General features: G+C 33.5%; 2 protein-coding genes across 3 annotated transcripts; both read right to left on the bottom strand.

Annotated features, from left to right (window-relative positions):
• Positions 1-5,491: 5,491 nt before the first annotated feature.
• On the bottom strand, positions 5,492-10,320 carry LOC148308866 (peptidoglycan-recognition protein SD-like). The gene is made up of 5 exons (XM_088260925.1): positions 10,035-10,320; positions 9,189-9,389; positions 6,532-6,713; positions 6,279-6,432; positions 5,492-6,168 (listed from the first exon to the last, which is right to left on the bottom strand). Exons 1-5 carry the CDS (start codon positions 10,057-10,059, stop codon positions 5,987-5,989), a joined length of 744 nt encoding a protein of 247 aa, XP_088117051.1. The 5' UTR covers positions 10,060-10,320; the 3' UTR covers positions 5,492-5,986.
• Positions 10,321-13,314: 2,994 nt separating this feature from the next.
• On the bottom strand, positions 13,315-19,759 carry LOC148308865 (uncharacterized). Of its 2 annotated transcripts, none has more exons than XM_088260950.1 (7): positions 19,712-19,759; positions 18,351-18,494; positions 18,096-18,260; positions 16,569-16,697; positions 15,312-15,446; positions 14,117-14,190; positions 13,315-13,590 (listed from the first exon to the last, which is right to left on the bottom strand). In XM_088260950.1, the coding sequence occupies exons 1-7, from the start codon at positions 19,733-19,735 to the stop codon at positions 13,497-13,499; spliced, it is 765 nt and encodes a 254-aa protein (XP_088117076.1). In that variant the 5' UTR covers positions 19,736-19,759; the 3' UTR covers positions 13,315-13,496. The 2 variants fall into 2 exon arrangements, with proteins under 2 accessions (XP_088117076.1, XP_088117077.1); XM_088260951.1 differs by having other exon boundaries at positions 16,623-16,697.
• Positions 19,760-20,278: the final 519 nt, after the last annotated feature.

Below are 20,278 nucleotides of genomic sequence, written 5' to 3'. Positions count from 1 at the left end.
AATTTTAATTCAGTATTCTGCAATATTTTATTCAACATATATAATTTATAACATTATTGCATTTTACTTTTAATTGAATATTGTAAAGCATCACAATGGTGTTGACATTTTATGGTCAACATAATATGTATAATGAAAGATTTGTGGATAATTTCGGGAAAATATGAGTTTTGCATATTATAAGCAATCAAATATCATTAGTATGTACCAACTATATCTAGAATAAAAATTATGCAAAAAATGCTTGCTTTTGTTCAATTGGCTAGTCAAAATGATTATATTCTACAGTAAATGTTTATTAATCTGAAATTGATAGGACTAAATATTGAACAGTAATTCATAATAAAACTGGTGTGTAGTGACTTTCCAAATTAAATTGTATGTATTGTTTTTGAAAGTAATTAATCCAATGTGTTTACGAAAAAAAAACTATTATTAAAAATCTATATATAAATATTTATCTTTAATCGTAATTTTATTTCAAATTTCAAGTGAAATTTCTTCAAATTATGAAAAAATATTAAAAATTGCTGGAGGGACAGGTTGGAATTACAAGAGTATTAATGAGCTTATATTGTAGTAAATATTAACAAAACAGTAGTCATTAAGTGTGTAATTTATCCCTATGTCCTGAAAGTTTATTTAAACATATCACCCACTCCTTTCAAGAACGTCATAAATCAAAAATCGTCAATTTTCAGTTGTGCATGTTTTCGGAATGCCAAGAGAGTGTACTATATCCCAGCAAAAGCGGCATATTTTTGACTTAATATTTACCCGCTACAGGACAGAAAGTGTTATTATTGCATTTTGAAGAAAATGTATTGTTTAACTATCTTTTTTATTTTACTAAATATTTTTCAAATGGAGAAAAAACCTTCAGGTTTTACCTCAAAAGATCTGTTGCACAATAAAAAGTTTAAAAAGTGGCTTGATATTTATTTTTAATACATTGCATTATATTTTTAAACTTAAAAACCTTCTCCTGAAAAATCAAGTTTTTTGATTTATGACGTTCTTGAAAGGAGTGAGCGATATGTGTAAGTATATCTAAATAAAATTGATGGTGCGATACGGAATATTATACAAAATTTGGGTGCACAATTTAGTAAGTTGAATAAGCCACTCGTAACAATGGTTTCAAGAACGAATATTTATATTATTATTTAACCCTTATCCGCACCCCAATGGTGCATAGGGCACTGCTTCATATAAACACAGTGTTATCTTGATCGTTTACACATGAAGGAAAGGTGATCAGCCCTCCGCTTTAGATACCAGTCCAGGGTAATATTGAATAAATATTACAGTGAAAAAATCACTTATATTTATTTGACCCCCCTGGGAATCGAGCCCGGGACCTCCAGAACGGTAGCCGAGCGTGCTGACCATTACACTACGGAGGCAGACAAAGACAATTAATAAAGAATTGTTAAATTTTATAAATATTTGAAAAGAAAACATCATTAATTACCAAATTGGCTGAAGCGCATATACGAGTACTGAGAGACTAACGTACCCATACATAACGTAATTTGTAGTACAAATTATTAGTTAAAAATATTTAGCACGTATTAGGAGCCATTCTGTAACATTACCAATATGATATGCCACCAAATGTCTATATATTTTAAGGACATTTATAAAATCTGTTGTCATTGCCCAGTTGGTTGTTAAAGTTCGCGTTTGAAAATGTTACATAACTTCTAATGATTCTTTAACCTATCCAGCTCCAACAGAAAATATTAATTTTCAATTATTTTATTACGATATTCGATAACTTTAGTATTATAAGAACTACTTACTACATATTTTTTGCAATCCAAAAAATAACATTGAAGAAAAAAGAATTTTTAAAGTATTTCAAAATATCGTTTGTGACAAAAACTACAATCAGTCAGTATCGCGAGTTCTACGTGCTATTAGATTACTCTGCTTTCGTTTGAGGTGATTTCCGGCCTCTCGCTTATTGGATGGCCGCCGCCAGCCCAGGCAGGCCGCTGCAGGTAGGATGTAGAATCTATGACTCACATGGCGGCGAGTTACGAGCTACGATATATGATTTCAATACAAATATGAACTGGGGTCTTTCGGTACCCCACCTCGGATCCCATCTAATTTTTGAGTGATCAGTATGGGAAAGGTAAAAGTACAAGAAAATTCTACGATTTGCTTTGGTGTCAACAGTCAAACTGTCAACTGTGTCATCAATATCTTAAGCTCAATTTGGTATTAAGTCCAATTTGCAACTTATATAAATATAATAAAGATAAGAAGAAAAAAAACAACATGCAACACATTACTATGACTCGATATTTAATATAAGTATTATTAGTATTACAAGTACTTATAAGTATTTTAAAGTAATAGTTATGTTTAGATTTAATAGACTATGAGTATTTTATAAGACCAATACATATTTTCGTATTTTAAGTATAAACTCAACATATTCCTCACATGCTACCAGAAATGGTTAACATTACACAGAAAATTCAATGACAAGATGTAAAATATTTTCTAAAATGCGTCAATTTAAAAATTATATAATATTTTTTGGAAAATATTGCCTTCTACTGGCACAAAGTACCGTGCTAATCTCCACTGACAAACAAGGGTCATTTAACACTATTGTAAATTACCATCGGTTTTTAGTTGTGATTAATTTAATTATTTACACATAAAATGGATTTTATAAAATTTTATCAAAATGAAAAGAAGAAAAAAATAACACGTTAGTTATTAAATGTAATCTATATTCCATCAAATATATTCCACTCCTAGACCTACATAATAATCTGAAAGGCGGGAGTGATCATCTTCATTTATTCAACTATCGAGTCGACACCGAGTCTTTCCAATGCACAAATTAAGTGTGTATATTAGTTTTATATTCCACATGTGGACATAATATAGTAGTGACTGAGTGCAAATGAAAAACAAATAATAAAGCAGTTTCATTAATTGATTTAGCAGTCACTTTGTGTTAAAATCTTTCCATTTTTAATTTGAGTTTGACTTAGTAAATACCACTATTTCATAAAATGTATGTGAAATTTTCATACACCGTATATGGTGTTTGAAAATGATGCAAAATGCATCGAAACATGTGTCACAAAGGATTTTAAGAAATAGTGGTATTTACTAACCAAAACTTAAATTAAAAATTAATTTTTACATTATTTCATATCCATGTTTTAATTTTAAAATGATGCCTATTGATGACGGTTACACTCATCCCAGAAGTAAAACATTTTGATTAGTTTATATATACTTTGAAACCTTCAGTGCTGATGATATTCTTTAGGATTTTATTTAGTATTCATAATCTTATATTTTTCATTATCATGTAATTGAAGTACGTGTTATTAAACAGGGTTTATTTGAAATGTCTAGGGGTATGACTGCCCTATCCAAATGGTCAAAATGTATGTAAAGACATTTGTTATTCTTTTAGTTTGTTCGGTTGTTTCCACCGGAAGGATTTACATACCTCTAATTTCTATCCTATTTTTAAAAGCTAGTTGTTCTTCAGCTTCTGCCATTTTAATTTCAATAACAGTTTTTTTGGTCATTTAATTTCATTTCTGATATCATAAATTCATATATTTTTGGAAATTCCTATAAAACTTTCAAGTTCAAAATAATCTCCTTATTTTGCTTAGTAATAAAATCTTGTAACTTTTTTATTTCTAAAAATTCCACTTCTATTTATTATTCTGTTGTCTTTTTTTATGAAATAATGTATTCTTTTGCAAATGTGGTCTCTCAACTAATTGAATTGGCTATAGATAGATGTAATATTATTAGAATATATTTTACATGTACTGTGAGCATACACCTAATCGTAATTAATATGCAAGTTTCTTTTAGCTGAAGTTTATGAACGCTCCATTGCTATAGCCCTTATTTCAGCTCATTGGAGAAAAGTGACGTCATTTATAACCAATGAGAAATGGACCAATCATAAACGAGTAATAACTGTCATCCGAGTAGAGGTATATTTAATGATAACATTTTGGAGGTTCTTTTAGCAGTAGCAGAAAACTAAGAATAACAAAATTGTAGATCAACACTAGAAACACTCGTACGAACACTTAGTACATCATAAGATGTTATAAGAGCAAATACATAATAGGAGGAGAATTCAACTACGAAAGTATATTGACGCTCTGTTGCTATGGTCATCTTATTTACATTGTCATCTCTCTGTGCGATATGATCTAAGACCATTTCCACCACCAGATTGATGTGACAGGTATTTTGGCAAATATTTTTTTTATTTGTAGTTTCAATATTTATAATATACAATCATTGAAACACATATATTATTAAAACTAACCCAGTGCCATTATTAGGTATACCCTATTATCCGGATAAATCCAAAATAAATTCAAATTACAAAATGCGATGGAGGGAGGTAGCCACTAAATTGGATGTATAAAGCGAATGCACAACTATCCTTTTAGAACAGATTTCATAATAGAACATTTTAGTAATGGCCTGGATTTGTTCTCAGGATGATATATATGGCAAAAATATTTTACTATTTTCTATATTTTTAGATTCATTGGAACATTTATGTTGTTATTAACATATTTTTTATCACTCCCAAGTTTTGAATCGCAATTCGAAAATACATAATTTGACTTAACAATATTGCCTTAAAATGACAACTTAATTTGCATAAACTAAATACAAAATGAAATAACAGCACTTACAGGATTACAAACACTCAAATATTGAGTATTGGAGTTATTTTTAAAAATTACAATGCTAATTAAAATAGAATCATTTTATTTTAACAAAGTTATAAAAAATCTGTTTACACATCCTTTATTCTTGATTTTTTATTGCTCATAATAGAAAATATATACTGGTTAATGTACCATCTATATAATACACAACATGGTGCATCTCCAATATATGCATATACTTTAGCAGGTTTCGCCAAGATATACTTATCTAGTCGATACACTCTGTCATACAAAGGAAGGATGGAAGTGTTTACACTATCCAAAACAATGACTTACAAGGTGATTCGTGATCATCTCGGTACGTCAATAGTCAAACCAAAATGGACGCCAAGAATCCTTTCACCTATTCAACACTTAGAAAATCAGAAATAATATACTATTAAATGCTAATCACCGCCTGGCACTGAAGACAAAACGAGGATTTTATTGTATGTTCTTGAATCAAAGCAAGAGCCCAAAAAAATTGTCAAGAAGAAGAAAAAATGTTCATATATAAATACATATATATATATATACATACAAATATATAAATATATATATATGTATATATATATATATATATATATATATATATGTATATATATATATGTATATATATATATATATATATATATATATATATATATATATATATATATATATATATATATATATATATATATATATATATATATATAATCAGCTTAATGCAACAAGTCACTAACAAAGTGTTATTTGCAGATAATAGATGGTTAAAGTTTTTTTTAAACAAATATTTAAAGAGTATCTCAAAAAACAGTAAAAAATCAATTATTTTATTTATGATTTTTTGCAAAATAGAAAAATATATTCATGTGAATTAGTGATTTCACTTGCTTCGATGATAATAAACGATATATGTAAAATGAAACATCCTCCTTTTGACTAGTGGATCAGGATTTCCCTCAAACTACATCGAAGGTAATTAGTTTTTTCCCACATCAAAATTTTTTAAAATCAACTACAAAGTTTTCACATGGATAATCATTATTTTGTTAATATTTTTTTGAATTAGTGAATTGTTGCACTAAGCCGATGATATGTATACTTGTAAAAATATCCATGTTGCAGATGGATCATGCAATGATAGAAAATGCTACATGGAAATTGGCCAAAAGTGAATTGACACAGAATTGAAAATATCAATTCACCAGGTATTTGGCATTTCACTATTTTACTTCTCAGGACTATATCATGGCACACATTGATCAGCATTAATCATTTCTCCAGTGACTCGATTTACTAACAGCTTTGAAAAGTTGAGTAGGAGTTCCTTTGAAAGCTCTTCCAACGATGGTGTAGTAGGGGGACAGTTTGCTTCTCCATATGGACTCGTCTAAAAAGGCCTTTATTTCATCCAATTGGGCGCCAGTTGGTTGTCGCTCCGTGAAGTTGCCTATAAATTATAAACATTTATATTTGGACTCTTACTTTTTACCCGGGACCACATAACAGACCACATAAACAGTGAAGGCAGGTGAAGAGAAATGCAGAACACATTATTACCGATAGCAGCGATGTTGACGGAGCGAGTGTCCAGCTCCGGATCCACTTCTCCGGCCACGTCCCAGCCTCTTCCCTCATAAGTCAACCCATTCGCGCTCACCATGAAGTTAAAGGGAATATCCGACATATTAATCGGGGACCCTTGGTATGTATTCTGCAAACCAAAGCGGGACAAGACACATTACTGCCTCAGTCAATCAGTCAGGAGAGGCGGAAAAGTTCATTTGCTTTGGTCGCTGGCTGTCAGTTGTACCTGCAGTCCTCGAACGAGCTCGATGCACTGCGTGAGGTCGAGGCACTCAGCAGTGGCGGTGTGGAGCGCGATGACGTGCGTGACGGGCTTAGAGGAAGGCGGCAGTGGGCGTTGAGAAGGCCGAGCGTTCCACTCAGATCTTCTAATCATCTCAAACGGGATATTCACGGGCCATTGTCGGTCTGAAATGCACCATATTAATCAATTAAAGTGGTGAAATACCAAAAAAACCTATTTCATGATAGTAAAATTAAGTCCAAGTCGGTTATTACGAGCACGGATAAATTTATTCTCATGGGTTTTCCATATATTTATTCAGGGTTATAACGAGCTACTTACTTACTTACGATGATATGAAACTTTTATGTTTTTATATGTCAACTTTTTAAAAACATCATTTTCGACCCCAAGCAATAAAATTCAACAGGGCAGTTAACTAGACAATAGTTCAGATATAAGTACCTAATTAGTGTTTTACTGACAACATTGTAAAAGTATCCGCACATGTGGTTGAAATTGCACGTACAACATGCAACCTCTTTGAAGTCAATAGGCTCAGAACTTCATTATAATAAACAACTTATTTTTTTAGTTTAAGAATGTAATGGAATGTAATATTTTTACAATAATTTCCATATTTTGTATGTTCCATGTTTACTATGGACAATGCATAGTAAAAATTACGAGGTGGAGAATGTCATATTAATTCTAGAGCAGGTCAGTTTAGAATAAACAATCGAATTATAAACATGTCACTCAATTTGTGAAGAGCCGGAAATCACTTATGAAATACAAAGTGGTGCAAAAAATGTCATCGATATCGTCATATCGATAAAACTAAGAAAGGTGTAAAAAGTTTTCATCATCCACAGTGCCAACATTTTATTTGTATCTGCATTTGAAAAGAGCATCACGGGTCGAAAAAACATAGGAACTGTGATCAAACAAATGTTGAAGAACTTTGCAACAATGGTTTTGTACCCAAAGAAGTGCAAGATTTTCCAAATTTTATACAAAAAGTTGATTAAAACTATCTAACTAACTAACCATCATGCCGCTTCACCGCAGGGGTAGGCAGAGAAAATAGAACGCCACACCACTCTGTCTTTGCAAATATTCCTCGCCTCTTCCACTTTCATGCATCTCCTCATACACACCCGCCGATTGTTTCGACTCCTAACCTGACCGCTTTCAAGTATTTGGCATACCTGATCGTGCCAAGTTTTTCTCGGTCTTCCTCTGCTCCTTTTTCCAATTACATTCGCCTAATAAATTTGTTTTACCGTTCTTTCCTCACTCATTCGTTATACATGTCCAAACCATATCAACACACCTTTCTTAATTTTATCGATAATGCTTGTCTCGGCTTTGCATTCCTTCCTTATTTCACTATTCGAACATCTATCATAAATCGTTTTGTCGTACATTCTTCTGAGAGATCGCATGGCAATCACTCACAATGGGGCACCATCCCGTCTTCACTTCACTGTTCTTCTTATACAGTTGCACAATTCGATTAATTTAAATCAAAATATTATTATTATTGCCACCACAGTTTAAACCAGGGATCTCGTAGAACATCACGTCCACTCGCCAAGAGCTGAGGATACTTTCTTTTTTTTAGTTATTATAGTTGCTATCCAGATTAAAACCGGGGAGCTCGCGGTAGAATACATCTGCATGCGGGAAGTGCGGGATGCTGATGACGAAGTGCGGTATTTCTTCCCGACTTGGTGGCAATAAAAGACAACATTATACAAGTCTAAACCATCTCAACACACCTTTCTTAATTTTATCGATAATGCTTGTCTCAGCTTTGCATTCCTTCCTTATTTCACTATTCGAACATCTATCATAAATCGTTTTGTCACACATTTTTCTGAGAGATCGCATTTTGACTGCGTTCAGTCTACTTTCATCCTTCTTTTGCCAACTCCATGTTTCACTTCCATACATTAGAGTTGGAACCAGGACTCCGTTGTGCACTGCCAGTTTAGCTTCCGTTGATAGGTTTTTATTTGCTATAACTGATTTCAGTGCACCATTCACTTTGTTCCCAGCATTCACTCTCCTTTCTATGTCTTTATCAATCTTTCCATCCCTAGAAAACATACTACCCAAATACACGAAATCATCTACCTGTTCCAAAATCTCTCCGTTTACCAATATTTCACACTCAGATCTACATTCTTCTCTTTCAAGAACCATTATTTTGGATTTGCTAACATAACTTTCCTTGCACACATTATACACTTTTGTCACCAACGCCTGCAGGTCTTCTCTGCTATCGGCAAGAAGAACAGCGTTGTCAGCAAACAAAAGGCAACAGACAGTCAAATTATTCATTCTAGCTCCAACATTTAAATCTTTCATTATGCTTTCCCCAATGAGTTTTATTTTAAATCTCAATCTAAGTACCCTTGAGATATAATAATTATCTACAATTATTATTATTATACTAGCGGATACAATAATTGATGGTATAAAAAGGTGATTAGCATTAGTTCTTGGATTGCATTGTAGAAAAAAGAGGATTAATTTTAATGATACAATTGCGCTTCGTTCCAAATATGTGCAAAGTTGTGTATGGCAAGTATGGTAGTAGGTAAAGTATGAAAAGAAGAGAATTCAAATTGAGAAAATGTGTTTTTTCTTACCTTCTTCTAAAAGGAGAAACAAACTAACAATGACACCAAACACAAGGGTGAGCATCAAAGTGGTGACGAAGACAGTGGTCCTTGTAGAGTTATTCCTGGGAGCGCGATGGCCGGTGTGCAGCAGCGGGGTGGACTCGTGCGCCACTCGCTCGTGCGCACCGTTCTCTGCATCCTCGTGCTGCTGGCGTCGGGACTCATGATCTGTAAAGGAACATGCAGTTAGTCATGCAATGGTGACAAGCAAAGGCTGCGTGAACTCGACTTGTATCACTTGGCAAGGACTCGGGACAGGGAGGCATTCCGTAAGTACCAACGGAAGAGGCTAGCAGCGGCAGTGGCGGCGAGCAGCCAACGCAGGGGGAGTGAGGGGCCCGTGCACTAACACTCTCCTCTGTATCTTGTGCGGGTCGAGTAGGCTTATTGTGACCATTTGACAATAGTTTAAGGAAAGAATTTCACTCTACCATTGTAGAAAAGTTTACAGGAAACAGGGTAGGCACTCGCAATATTCGAATTACGTTTTTTCCGGCACTTTTTCACATTCGCCATATAATACTTTTCATAATATTGGATACAAGATTATTTACAAAAATCATTCGCTTCTACTGATAATTTATCGCAATATATATATCAATATTGTGAGGTAAATTTCAATAACATTTTATTCCTACAGACTAAATGTACATCTATATTTAGAAAATATATTGAATATCATAAAAAAATATGTAAATAATGGGAAATCAACATATTGTTTACGCATAGAAACAAAGAGATCAAAGGTGAAATTTAAACACACAACGCGTGATACGGCAAGTACATATAGCGCGGACGTAAGAAATAACTTACCGACAGGAGATATCAAGGGCTGCATGTTGTATGCTGATAATAATGTGAGTCCGGTGGACAAATTCCGTTTCCTTGTATCAGATCAGGTGGCGCATGTTCCGCGTCACTCCTACTGTCAATGACTTAGTTGAACGACATAAAGTAAATTGATTACGAGGAGAAAATAACAGCACAGATTCGAGGAAGACAGATAAAATGCGAAATGAACCACAACAAAAATGATAGAAAAATATAAACGAGCAGACACACGACGATCCAACCACAAGTGACACAATGAACCATAGATTATGAAGTAAAGCAGATTATACCAAAGATCTTTTTGCGTTATCTATTGGCTGCTATAGACGGAGCCGGAATGCATATGGCGGCTGTATTTTTCTGTATTGTCTCTGGTCCATCCCCTTCATGTGTGAATTTTACCACGCCGCACATTGGTCGTTTCGAGCATTTTACCGGAAAATAAAAATATTTTCTCATTCTATATATTTTTATAAATGTATCAAAACATCAAACTATAATGAATAATATACATTGAACACAAAAAGTATAGTACAATTCATTTTTACATGTATATAACCATAAGAAAATAATTTAAAATAAAAAAAGCGAGAATGAGAATTAAACTTTGTCCAATATTAATATTTATTTGTTACTAACCTTTACTCTACATATTTTAACATATTATATAATACCCATGTTACTTCGAATATCTGTATTATTTACACTATACATTTTAAAAATAATTCTTTTTTAAACAGAGACAGAAATTAAAAACACGTTTATCATAAACAATGGAAACAGTATATAAACTCTTTGATATAACAAAACTTCAGGTTATATTTCACATTCTGAATCGCCTTCTTCGAGAATAGGTGAGTTAATTAGAATATTTTCTGGTACTTTTAATAAACGGACCACTATTTTTCCATTGCAGTTTTAGTATACTCGATATTACAGGCTCAGATGAAACCAACAATTTATTTAATAAATCGGTATTGGTGTGTAAACGGGGAGTTTTTCGAGTATGGAATTCCCTAAATCTTTTCAAGTCCTTTTATAGTGACTCTTGCACGTCTTCCGACAGTTAACCAATAGGAAAAATTAGTTTATAAATTACCATACTGCCATGAATAAGAATTTTGTCCACTGATGCTGGCATGTTGGACCAGTTCACTGGTATTTATGTGATACCCACTTGAGAGGTTAAAATAACTCCGAATCTTTTGATCAAATTAACATAAATCCCGGTAATATCAGCAGTTATATTAGATTTTCTAATCGTTTGGTATGTTTTGGAGTCCAAATTTAATATTTTCGATAGGAAAATAATTGAAGAATAATATAGAAAAGTATCCGTACAACACTTTGATGTAATTTTTTCTAATCTCTAAATGAATACGACCCAAGAAAGAAAAATAAAATATATATTTACACTTTCTTGTTAGGTCGATCTTAAAATAAATTTTTAGGTTTTAATTTTTTTCATAGTTTAAACAGCATGCTTCTCAAGTTTCACTTGACATCGGAAAAGTTCAACACGATGATATCCATTGACAATACTAAAAGCGTGACATCAAAGAGTCCAGTTAGATGCAAATGAGTTGTAAACAACAGAACCGTTGAACAGGTGATGAAATTCTAGTATCTTGGAGTTGACATCAGTAGCTACGCTGATTTATATGATGAGACTCAGAAACAAATAAACAAGGCTGCAGTTATATCCGGATGCCTCAGAAACTCGGTGTGGAGGAACAAACACAGGAGAATAGAAAGTAAAATGAAAATATACAAAACATTTGTCCGACCAACTAGCAGATACTTCCAGAACAAAATCTCGACTTTGAACCTACGAGATGAAGACTCTCCGATCCATAACCGGAAACACATTGCGAGACCGAGTAAGAAATACTGACATCCGTAGCACGTGTAAGACGGAGGATATCGCGAGGTGGGGATGACAACGAAGGCGATACTGGAGTGAACATATAAACAGAATGTCAGATGACAGACTTCCACGTATCGCCCTTCAAGGTAACCCCGAAGGACGCAGACCCCCAGGCAGACCTCCGAAAAGATGGAAAGACAGCTGGGAGTCAACATCCCAAGAGCGACATGCGGAGGCACAAATAGATCTCTAGGTTTAAAAAAGAAGAAGAAGAAGAAGTTTTAAGAGAACATACCTTTGGCAATAATATCCATTTAGAAAAAAAATACTTTTATCTCTAGAAGCAACTATACACATCCGAACGCTTCGACATTTTACATACGGAAGGAGATATTGTTGAATTTATTTTTGCTTCACTTTGCATAATAATGTTTGTAATAATAGAGATTTTAATAAAAAATATTTATTTCCTCCTAAAACGCTCGAAACGACCAGTGTGCGACGGGTGATTTCGTGTTCGTGCCATAAATGTGAAAGAGTGGTGTAATATTAACCAATAAGAAGTCTTCGTCATCCCAAAATTCATACGTGAACGTAAAGGACCTGACACAATACAAAAAAAAATGTAGCCGCCATGTGCATACTGGCTCCGTCTGTACCAAGCCTGAAAATAATGACGGGACCTACCTTTCAATTTCATAAATCATGGTGGTATATTCTACTTAATTATAGGTGTTTCCGTAAAGAATTTTGAAAAATGTATTTAATGCAGCTAAATAATTTTTTAACACATGACAACAAATATTTTGAAAACTCGAGTTTCACAATTTTTTCGTTACTACCGTATTTTGCCGAATGTTGGATATGATTTTTACTAAAAGCAATAAGTTTTATTTGAAGAACAGAATTGCAAAGAAGTGGAAAACATTTTATATCAGTAGAATTAAATCTTGATAAAATTGTATAATTCTTATTTTTCGTCTTATTCCTCATTGCTGAGGGTTGTGACTCTTGCAGAAGCAATGATTCTTCTCCAGTTATCCCTTGACTGCGCTGCACGTAGCGCTCCAACCACTGAGATTAATTTGATCTTCCATCGTGTGAGGATCTTCCTCTCCCTCTCTTTCCCTTCAGGCTACCGATCACAACTAGTCGTTCCAGGCTATCATCGTTGCCACGCGCAACGTGTCCAAAGAACTGGAGAATCTGTCGGGTACAGACATTGGCCAGAGTCAAGCCATAAAAGCGTAGTTCCTGGAGAATGGACTCATTGGTGCGTCTGGCTGTCCATGGAATTCGGACCATACGCCTCCAACACCACATTTCGAAGGTATAAATTTTTCTTCTTTCTACTGCTTTTAAAATTTTATAATAAAATACATTAATTAAAATTCATTTTAGATTGTCAACAAATTGTATTAAAATGGTATTAGATACAAGATGAGGTTTCTACGACTGATCACGCGTAATAACATTATGAGAACATTTGTTATTACGTTAATCCTAATAATAAACTGGAAATAGAGATGCGAATCGGTTCAACGTAAGCAGGCTGGTCTGGTTAGGTGGCATCCTGTCTAAGTGTGCAGTTTGATGTTTCCGAGTTCGTGTTCCGGCCACATACACTCGCACCCGGCAGGAATGACCCTGGAACTGGACTCCCAACAGGAGCTGAAAGTGTGCAATATATTCAACTATGTAGTATTGTATAAATACAATAACTTTGATACATGTGACAATTGCAATATGATGGAAGGTATGATGACAATTTGTAAATTTAGATATAGTACGTACGTCAAGAGTTTATTACTTCAAAATAGTAGGAAAATCTCATATTCTTCTACTGATTTATAATCAAATAAAAAATAGTCGTATTATGGAAGTAACGCGAAGACGGCACACATTTTAAATAAGTAAATTACTTAATGTTACTATCGTACTTAATTTATAGCGCGGAATTATTGAATAATAATTCCGCGATAATAAATTAAAATAGGCACTAGACTTTTAAGCTCAATTGGATACAACTTAACGGAACTTTTTTTTATAGAATATGAATTGAAAATATAGTAATTTTTATCCTTATTATTTGACAAATACTGGTTAACAAGGTAATTAAAATGAATTTTTTGTTTGGGACAAAAATAAGTAAGTAAGTAAGACCATATAAAATACACATGTTTTCAAAAGTATCTACCTTGAATAAGCTCGTCTCGTTAAATGGATTGTTTTATTCCACTGAACACAGGAGAATCCCACTTTCGAACAAAACTGTAAAAAGAATACATCAGAATATTTTTTAGTAAGTACTTATATCCATTTTTTCTGTTCACAAATGCTGGATTTTTCTGCAGTTTTAGAGTTAAGATTATTATATATTAATTATGAAACTTTTTACAGGTATATATATATTTATGTATATATATATATATATATATATATATATATATATATATATATATATATATATATATATATATATATATATATATATATATATATATATATATATATATATATCAATAAAGAAAATGCTTTCAAATATGGAAGTCTGGGCATTTACAACGTATAAACTACAATAATTCGGAATCTCGCTTGCATCAAAACGAAATATTTCTGCTTACATACTACAATATAAATGTCAAAATGTTGATATTTCCTTTCGAAAAAAGGTTCTTCATCTATACTGGAATATAAATAAAAATATTGACATTAAATCATATTTTTAGAAAGTTATACTTCATAAGTATAGTTTTAATTATAACAAATGTTATTTTATAAAATTTCGTGATATTTTGCTGATTTATTTTGGTCCATATGTGAAGAAAGATGCGCACGTAATCTGAATTTTTTCAAGAATATCCATTGCATACATTAATACAGTACAGACGAGAATTGCCTATAACTTGCATGAACCGGGTGATGAAAGGAGGCGCACACGATGGAGGCTCTCGGGAGATGTGCGGAGTACATGAACCTGCCGACGGGATCATCTTTTCTCGCTGACAGTGCTACACAATATACACACACACTGCTTTTCACAGTATGTGTGTATATTTATTGTGATTACTACAGATTAATGTGTTTTCTCTTATATAAAAAGAAGAAGAAGAAGAAGGAGACGACCGTCATGGGCTGGTTTAAGTGATCACTTTACAAACGTGTAACATTTACCAACTCTACCCACGATTGGCAACCACACTATTCAAATTCTTGTAGCTTCTATATATGGTTCAAATTTCGAAACATAGTGCTTGATTCACTAGAGACACGTCTATTGGTCGCAAGCGCCGTAAATGCCCAGACTTCTATATTCCTCATCTATGTTGAGTTGTCAACAAAGTAATATGTACGCATCACTATTAATGAAATGTTGAAACATAAGTCCTTACATATTTGCGTGACGGGTGATCGACATCGTTGATGCACCTTATTTCATCATAATGAGCAGGCCGGTATTCGTATTCCGCGTTGTTCAGTGAAACCGTATTCCTTTCTATACGGCAAATGGGTCGGAAGAAACGTCGCTGAAATAAAATAGGAGGCTGACAAATGGAGATTCCTCATTAGACTCACAGATGCGAGTAGCTTCATGAAAAATGAACTTTATTCAGAACTCAGAAATGCCGTTTAGGTTAGAAAAAATCCATCAAAAAGAGATTAGGACGGGTTTCATCTCTTGCCTAGATTATTTAAAAATAAGAGTTGCAGTTATTATTTTAATTTCGTATGACATACATTGCATAATAAAATAAAATATTTTTTGTCAATAAAAATCATACATCATATTGTTTCGAAAATTACTAGTACAAATCTTAGTTACACGCAAAAAGATTTGCAGTGATAATTTATAAGTGTATTACCTGTGCAGAATTTCATATATTATTTCTGATATTAGTTATTCATATTTAACATATGAATTGCTTTGATTGTTAACATGACTTTTTGAGATTCTTTATTGGAAATTGGTTATAAGTAATGTTTTTCTCCTTCTATATTTCTTGGATATAAATTTTAAAATACTTTTATAAATTTTAAAATGATTTTCGAATACTGTGAGCTGAATCATAACTTTTTATTTTTATATGTTTGTATATGACAAACTATTTTCAAGGCTTTCGAGTATGGTAGGTACATATACGCGCACACATATGATTATGTGTGTGTGTGTGCGTTTGTGTGTGTGTGTGTGTGTGTGCGCGTGCGCGTGCGTGTGTGTGTGTGTGTGTGTGTGCGCGTGTGCGTGTGTGTGTGTGTGCGTGTGTTTGTATATATATATATATATATATATATATATATATATATATATATATATATATATATATATATATATATATATATATATATATATATATATATATATATATACACAGACACGCCAATATATTTGTAGACTCTCCTGTTTACTAAAAAAAGGTCGGAATATTATATTTAATAAGAATGCGGAATGCATCAAAACACGTGTCACAGTAGATTTTAAGAAATAGTGGTATTTACTAAGTAAAACATTAATTAAAAATGGATAGATTTTATCATAAAGTGACTGCCGAATCAATTAATGAAATTTAATAAGAAGTTTGAAAAAAATGTGCTACTGCTTTCGAGTCCAAATTGCTTCCGATAGCTCCGAAAAGCGATTTTTCTCTTACCGGTAGATAAGTACGAGACAATCGCGTATTCGAAACAGTAGGTATAGGAATTACCGATGCGCCGAGATGTCGAGAATTACGTTCCCATTTCGGGGATAGAGATTCCGTGTACTCGGCGTCGCTGCTGATCTGAAATCAATATTCAAATATCACATTCTATATATATGTAATATAATATCAAAGAAGAATAATTGCATCGAATATCAACATAATGAAGTCTCGAGTTTAAACGATGGCTTAAGGTGGAGACTGACCGGAGCATTTCGTCGTAACATAATGTCGTAACATCGCTCCCGGCGAGCATCCGAAACTATGGATGGAGCGCTCGGCTCGGTGTACTGACTGCCTCAATGCTCGCATCGTAACATGTTACGTTCCGACGAAATGCTCCGGTCAGTCTTCGCCCTTAAAATAGAACTGTTTAAATGGAGTCGATTAGTACTTAAGTAAGTACTGTAAGCTGGTACACATACTCACGAATTGATTTGGCTGACCACCCTGTATTTTCAGAATTACAACCTGGCATCTATGGATACCATAAGAATTTATTACAGAAACGTCGCTTCATCTTGAACCGTCATGATGAATCAAGATGATTGACAGAGATAGACAATGATCGGATTCTGCACCACATGCACGAGTGAAAATATTCGCTAATGTATAGGAGCAATAAAAGTGACTTTAATTTATTTAAATTTTGATCGTTCGCAATAAATTTAAATGCAAGTATATTAATGTCATTATTATTATTATTTTGAGATGGTGTTTATAATTGATATGATTATGCTTTTTGTTTGATCGGTTAAGAAACTTTGATAGAATGGATACATAAATAACATCGGTAAAGTCCCATTTTACAAAACATTAATTATCAAAAATTAAAAACTTTGAACATGAAATACTTATATTACGTGGGTACCTGTTATTTTTGTCCATTAAATCTGTCAATAGTTATCAGGTACATAGGATTTTAGAGTCTTAAAAGGACAGTGAAGTGAATGAGTGCAATTTTGTCAAGCTATATATTTGTAACTCTCGATTATCCTCCTCCGATGAGGGACCGTTGATAAACGATCCAAGCGACATACCTACTGTTGACTATATTTTTAATGCATTATAACCTGATCGCCAATTCACGAAGGCAAAGTGGCCCAGATTCTTGGATCTGGGCGGGAAATGTACTTACCAAAGGATGACACAACTTTCAGGATGAATATTACTGTTTTATGGGGAAATAAAATGGAGAAAGAAAGTGTAGTAAGGGAAATAATAATAGCCGCATTGGTTAGGGTACTCGAAGTTTGATACCGACGCTCGTACAAGCTTGCGTAAAATATATAATAAAATAACTTAAATAATAAGTACCGGTTTTGAGTCAATACAAAGGAAAATGGACACACATTATATTTTACAATGCGTTAGGGCATTATCGATACCCGGCAATAGTTTGTATTAAATTACGAAGGCTATAGAGAAGAATGTACGTTTTGTTTTTGTTCTGAAGATGATAGTTAACAAAGATATTACATCGTCTTGTTCAGAATATGAGCCCTTCAGCGAAGACGTATCTTGGTCGTCCGACTGGTCCGCGTCCGCTGAGGCCAGACGCAGCTGCGACAGCATACTGTTCAGCAGGGTGTCGTCCCTCAGCTGCGTCAGGTCGGTGGCGCGCGCGTCCTCCAGCTCGGCCACCTGCGCACACGAACACGGTGAGTCAACGGCGAGAGGACGACGCGCGACGCGCGGCTCCCGGCCTCGCCGCCGCACCTCGCGTGTGCTCACCTTCACGGGCTCCGTCATGTCCACGGGATGCCTGAACTGCAGCTGCAGGTGCGGATTCAGCTCGAGCGCGTGATGCCTGCGTGGCTCGGGGGGCTCCTGACCCCGCGCGCCCAACCGGCTCTGCACCGCCAACACTACCACCAACTGCGTCCAATATCAATACTTCTCTATTATTATCTGGTAGGCATCATTACATCATGTTAAATAAACCGATGTAGATAATGCACAAATGGCAATTTTTACGATGATATTTTTATAGCCAGTGCCCACTATCTGTTAACTGTAGGTACTTTTACTATGAATCAGATATAGGATTCGAGTAATTTTGCAACTATGAAAATACTAGTCAATAAGTGATTATTAAATACCTACTACAAGTTGATATGAGAATGATGTTGATATATCGCGAAGTCAGTTAGAATAAACCTTGAAATGTTTAAGATTGTTTTTTTTTTAATATCATTTAAAAAGTAAGTCAATTTAAATGATGTGAGCTCCAGTAGCTTGAATTGAAGTGGAGTGAATTATTTATGTAGTAGCTGGCATACAAAAACTGTAAGTGTTAATAACTAGCAAGCTACCTCGTACTGTATGAATGGATATTAAGAAGGTTTGTGCCTATTTATACTACGAAGTCGGCAGATAAATTAATTTTATTAATGAAAATAATTTAAACCCCATATTATTTTAAGGATAATTATGAATATGACATAATTTTCTTTGAAAATAAAATATCGCGGAATAAATTAACAAACTAATAAATGAAAAAAAATCCGTCGGGTTATCCATGTCTTAATGGATAGAATTGAATTGTCATCTATAAAGCTTTAATATGATATGTATTATGTGAAGAGCTTATTGTAAACTCTCAATGTGGACTTTAAGAGCTGGAGTCGAATAATATTGCTTTGTAATTATTTTCTTCTGTTATGGTTTTACAATTAGTTTTTTAATATCCGGAATAGTAAATTTCTTAATAATTTGTCATATTCATATATGTGTACTGTATATTCGAAATTTTTATTATTTTTAAATAAATACAATTACAAATCAATGTTAAAAAAATATATTCGTACTGCTATTGCCGACATACGCACAGATGTGTTGAAGAAACTGGAAATAAATGTATATTATATATATATATATATATATATATATATATATATATATATATATATATATATATTGTATATATATATATATATATATATATATATTGTATATATATATATATATATATATATATTTGTGTGTGTGTGTGTATTTATATTTCTTTCAGACTTTCAAATCGTATATTATCTGTACCCTGTAGGTAATAAATAACGTGAGATACAGGAACGATACTATCTGGTGGTACTCACGTAAATAGCAATATTATTCTTCATGATGTAATCTGCGACTATCCTCGGTTCCTTCGTTATGGCTAATGCAAAAAGAATTCCCGGTCAGGCTTTATATACTGCAACGCTTTGGGCGTGGGGATGGTTTTTCATATTTTTAAGCTTCAAATCAACACAGCGAAAGGATTAGTTTATTAATATAACGAATACTCCGTTATATCGGGGCAAGCCTAATCGCTTCTAATTAAATGGGATTCCTAATCCTGCCAGATCCAGTCGCTAGTCGGCGAAGTAATATTGTTTCGAGCCGGAGTGGTACTTATTTGGCAAGGTATACATTCTACTCTGATCCCAGAAACTAACTTTCTTATTTCATTTTAACTGTAGCTTTTCCTTCGTTTTAGAGATTTTAGCTCTCGTGACTAATGTTTCGAATAATAACGCGAACACCCATCATTATCATCGGTTGGTGTTGTGTAACACTCTTCGACAAATTAATAACACTAACTGATAAGGTTATTCCTATGAGTGACGCACCATACGTGGTCACTCGTATGGTATGGTGCGTGTACGATTCACTATTGTATT

The sequence above is a fragment of the Brachycentrus maculatus genome, unplaced genomic scaffold, assembly GCF_059751285.1.
Source record: "Brachycentrus maculatus isolate JH-2025_06_01 unplaced genomic scaffold, ASM5975128v1 h1tg000144l, whole genome shotgun sequence".
NCBI lineage: Eukaryota > Metazoa > Arthropoda > Insecta > Trichoptera > Brachycentridae > Brachycentrus > Brachycentrus maculatus.
This window is presented reverse-complemented; position numbering and strand designations above follow the sequence as displayed.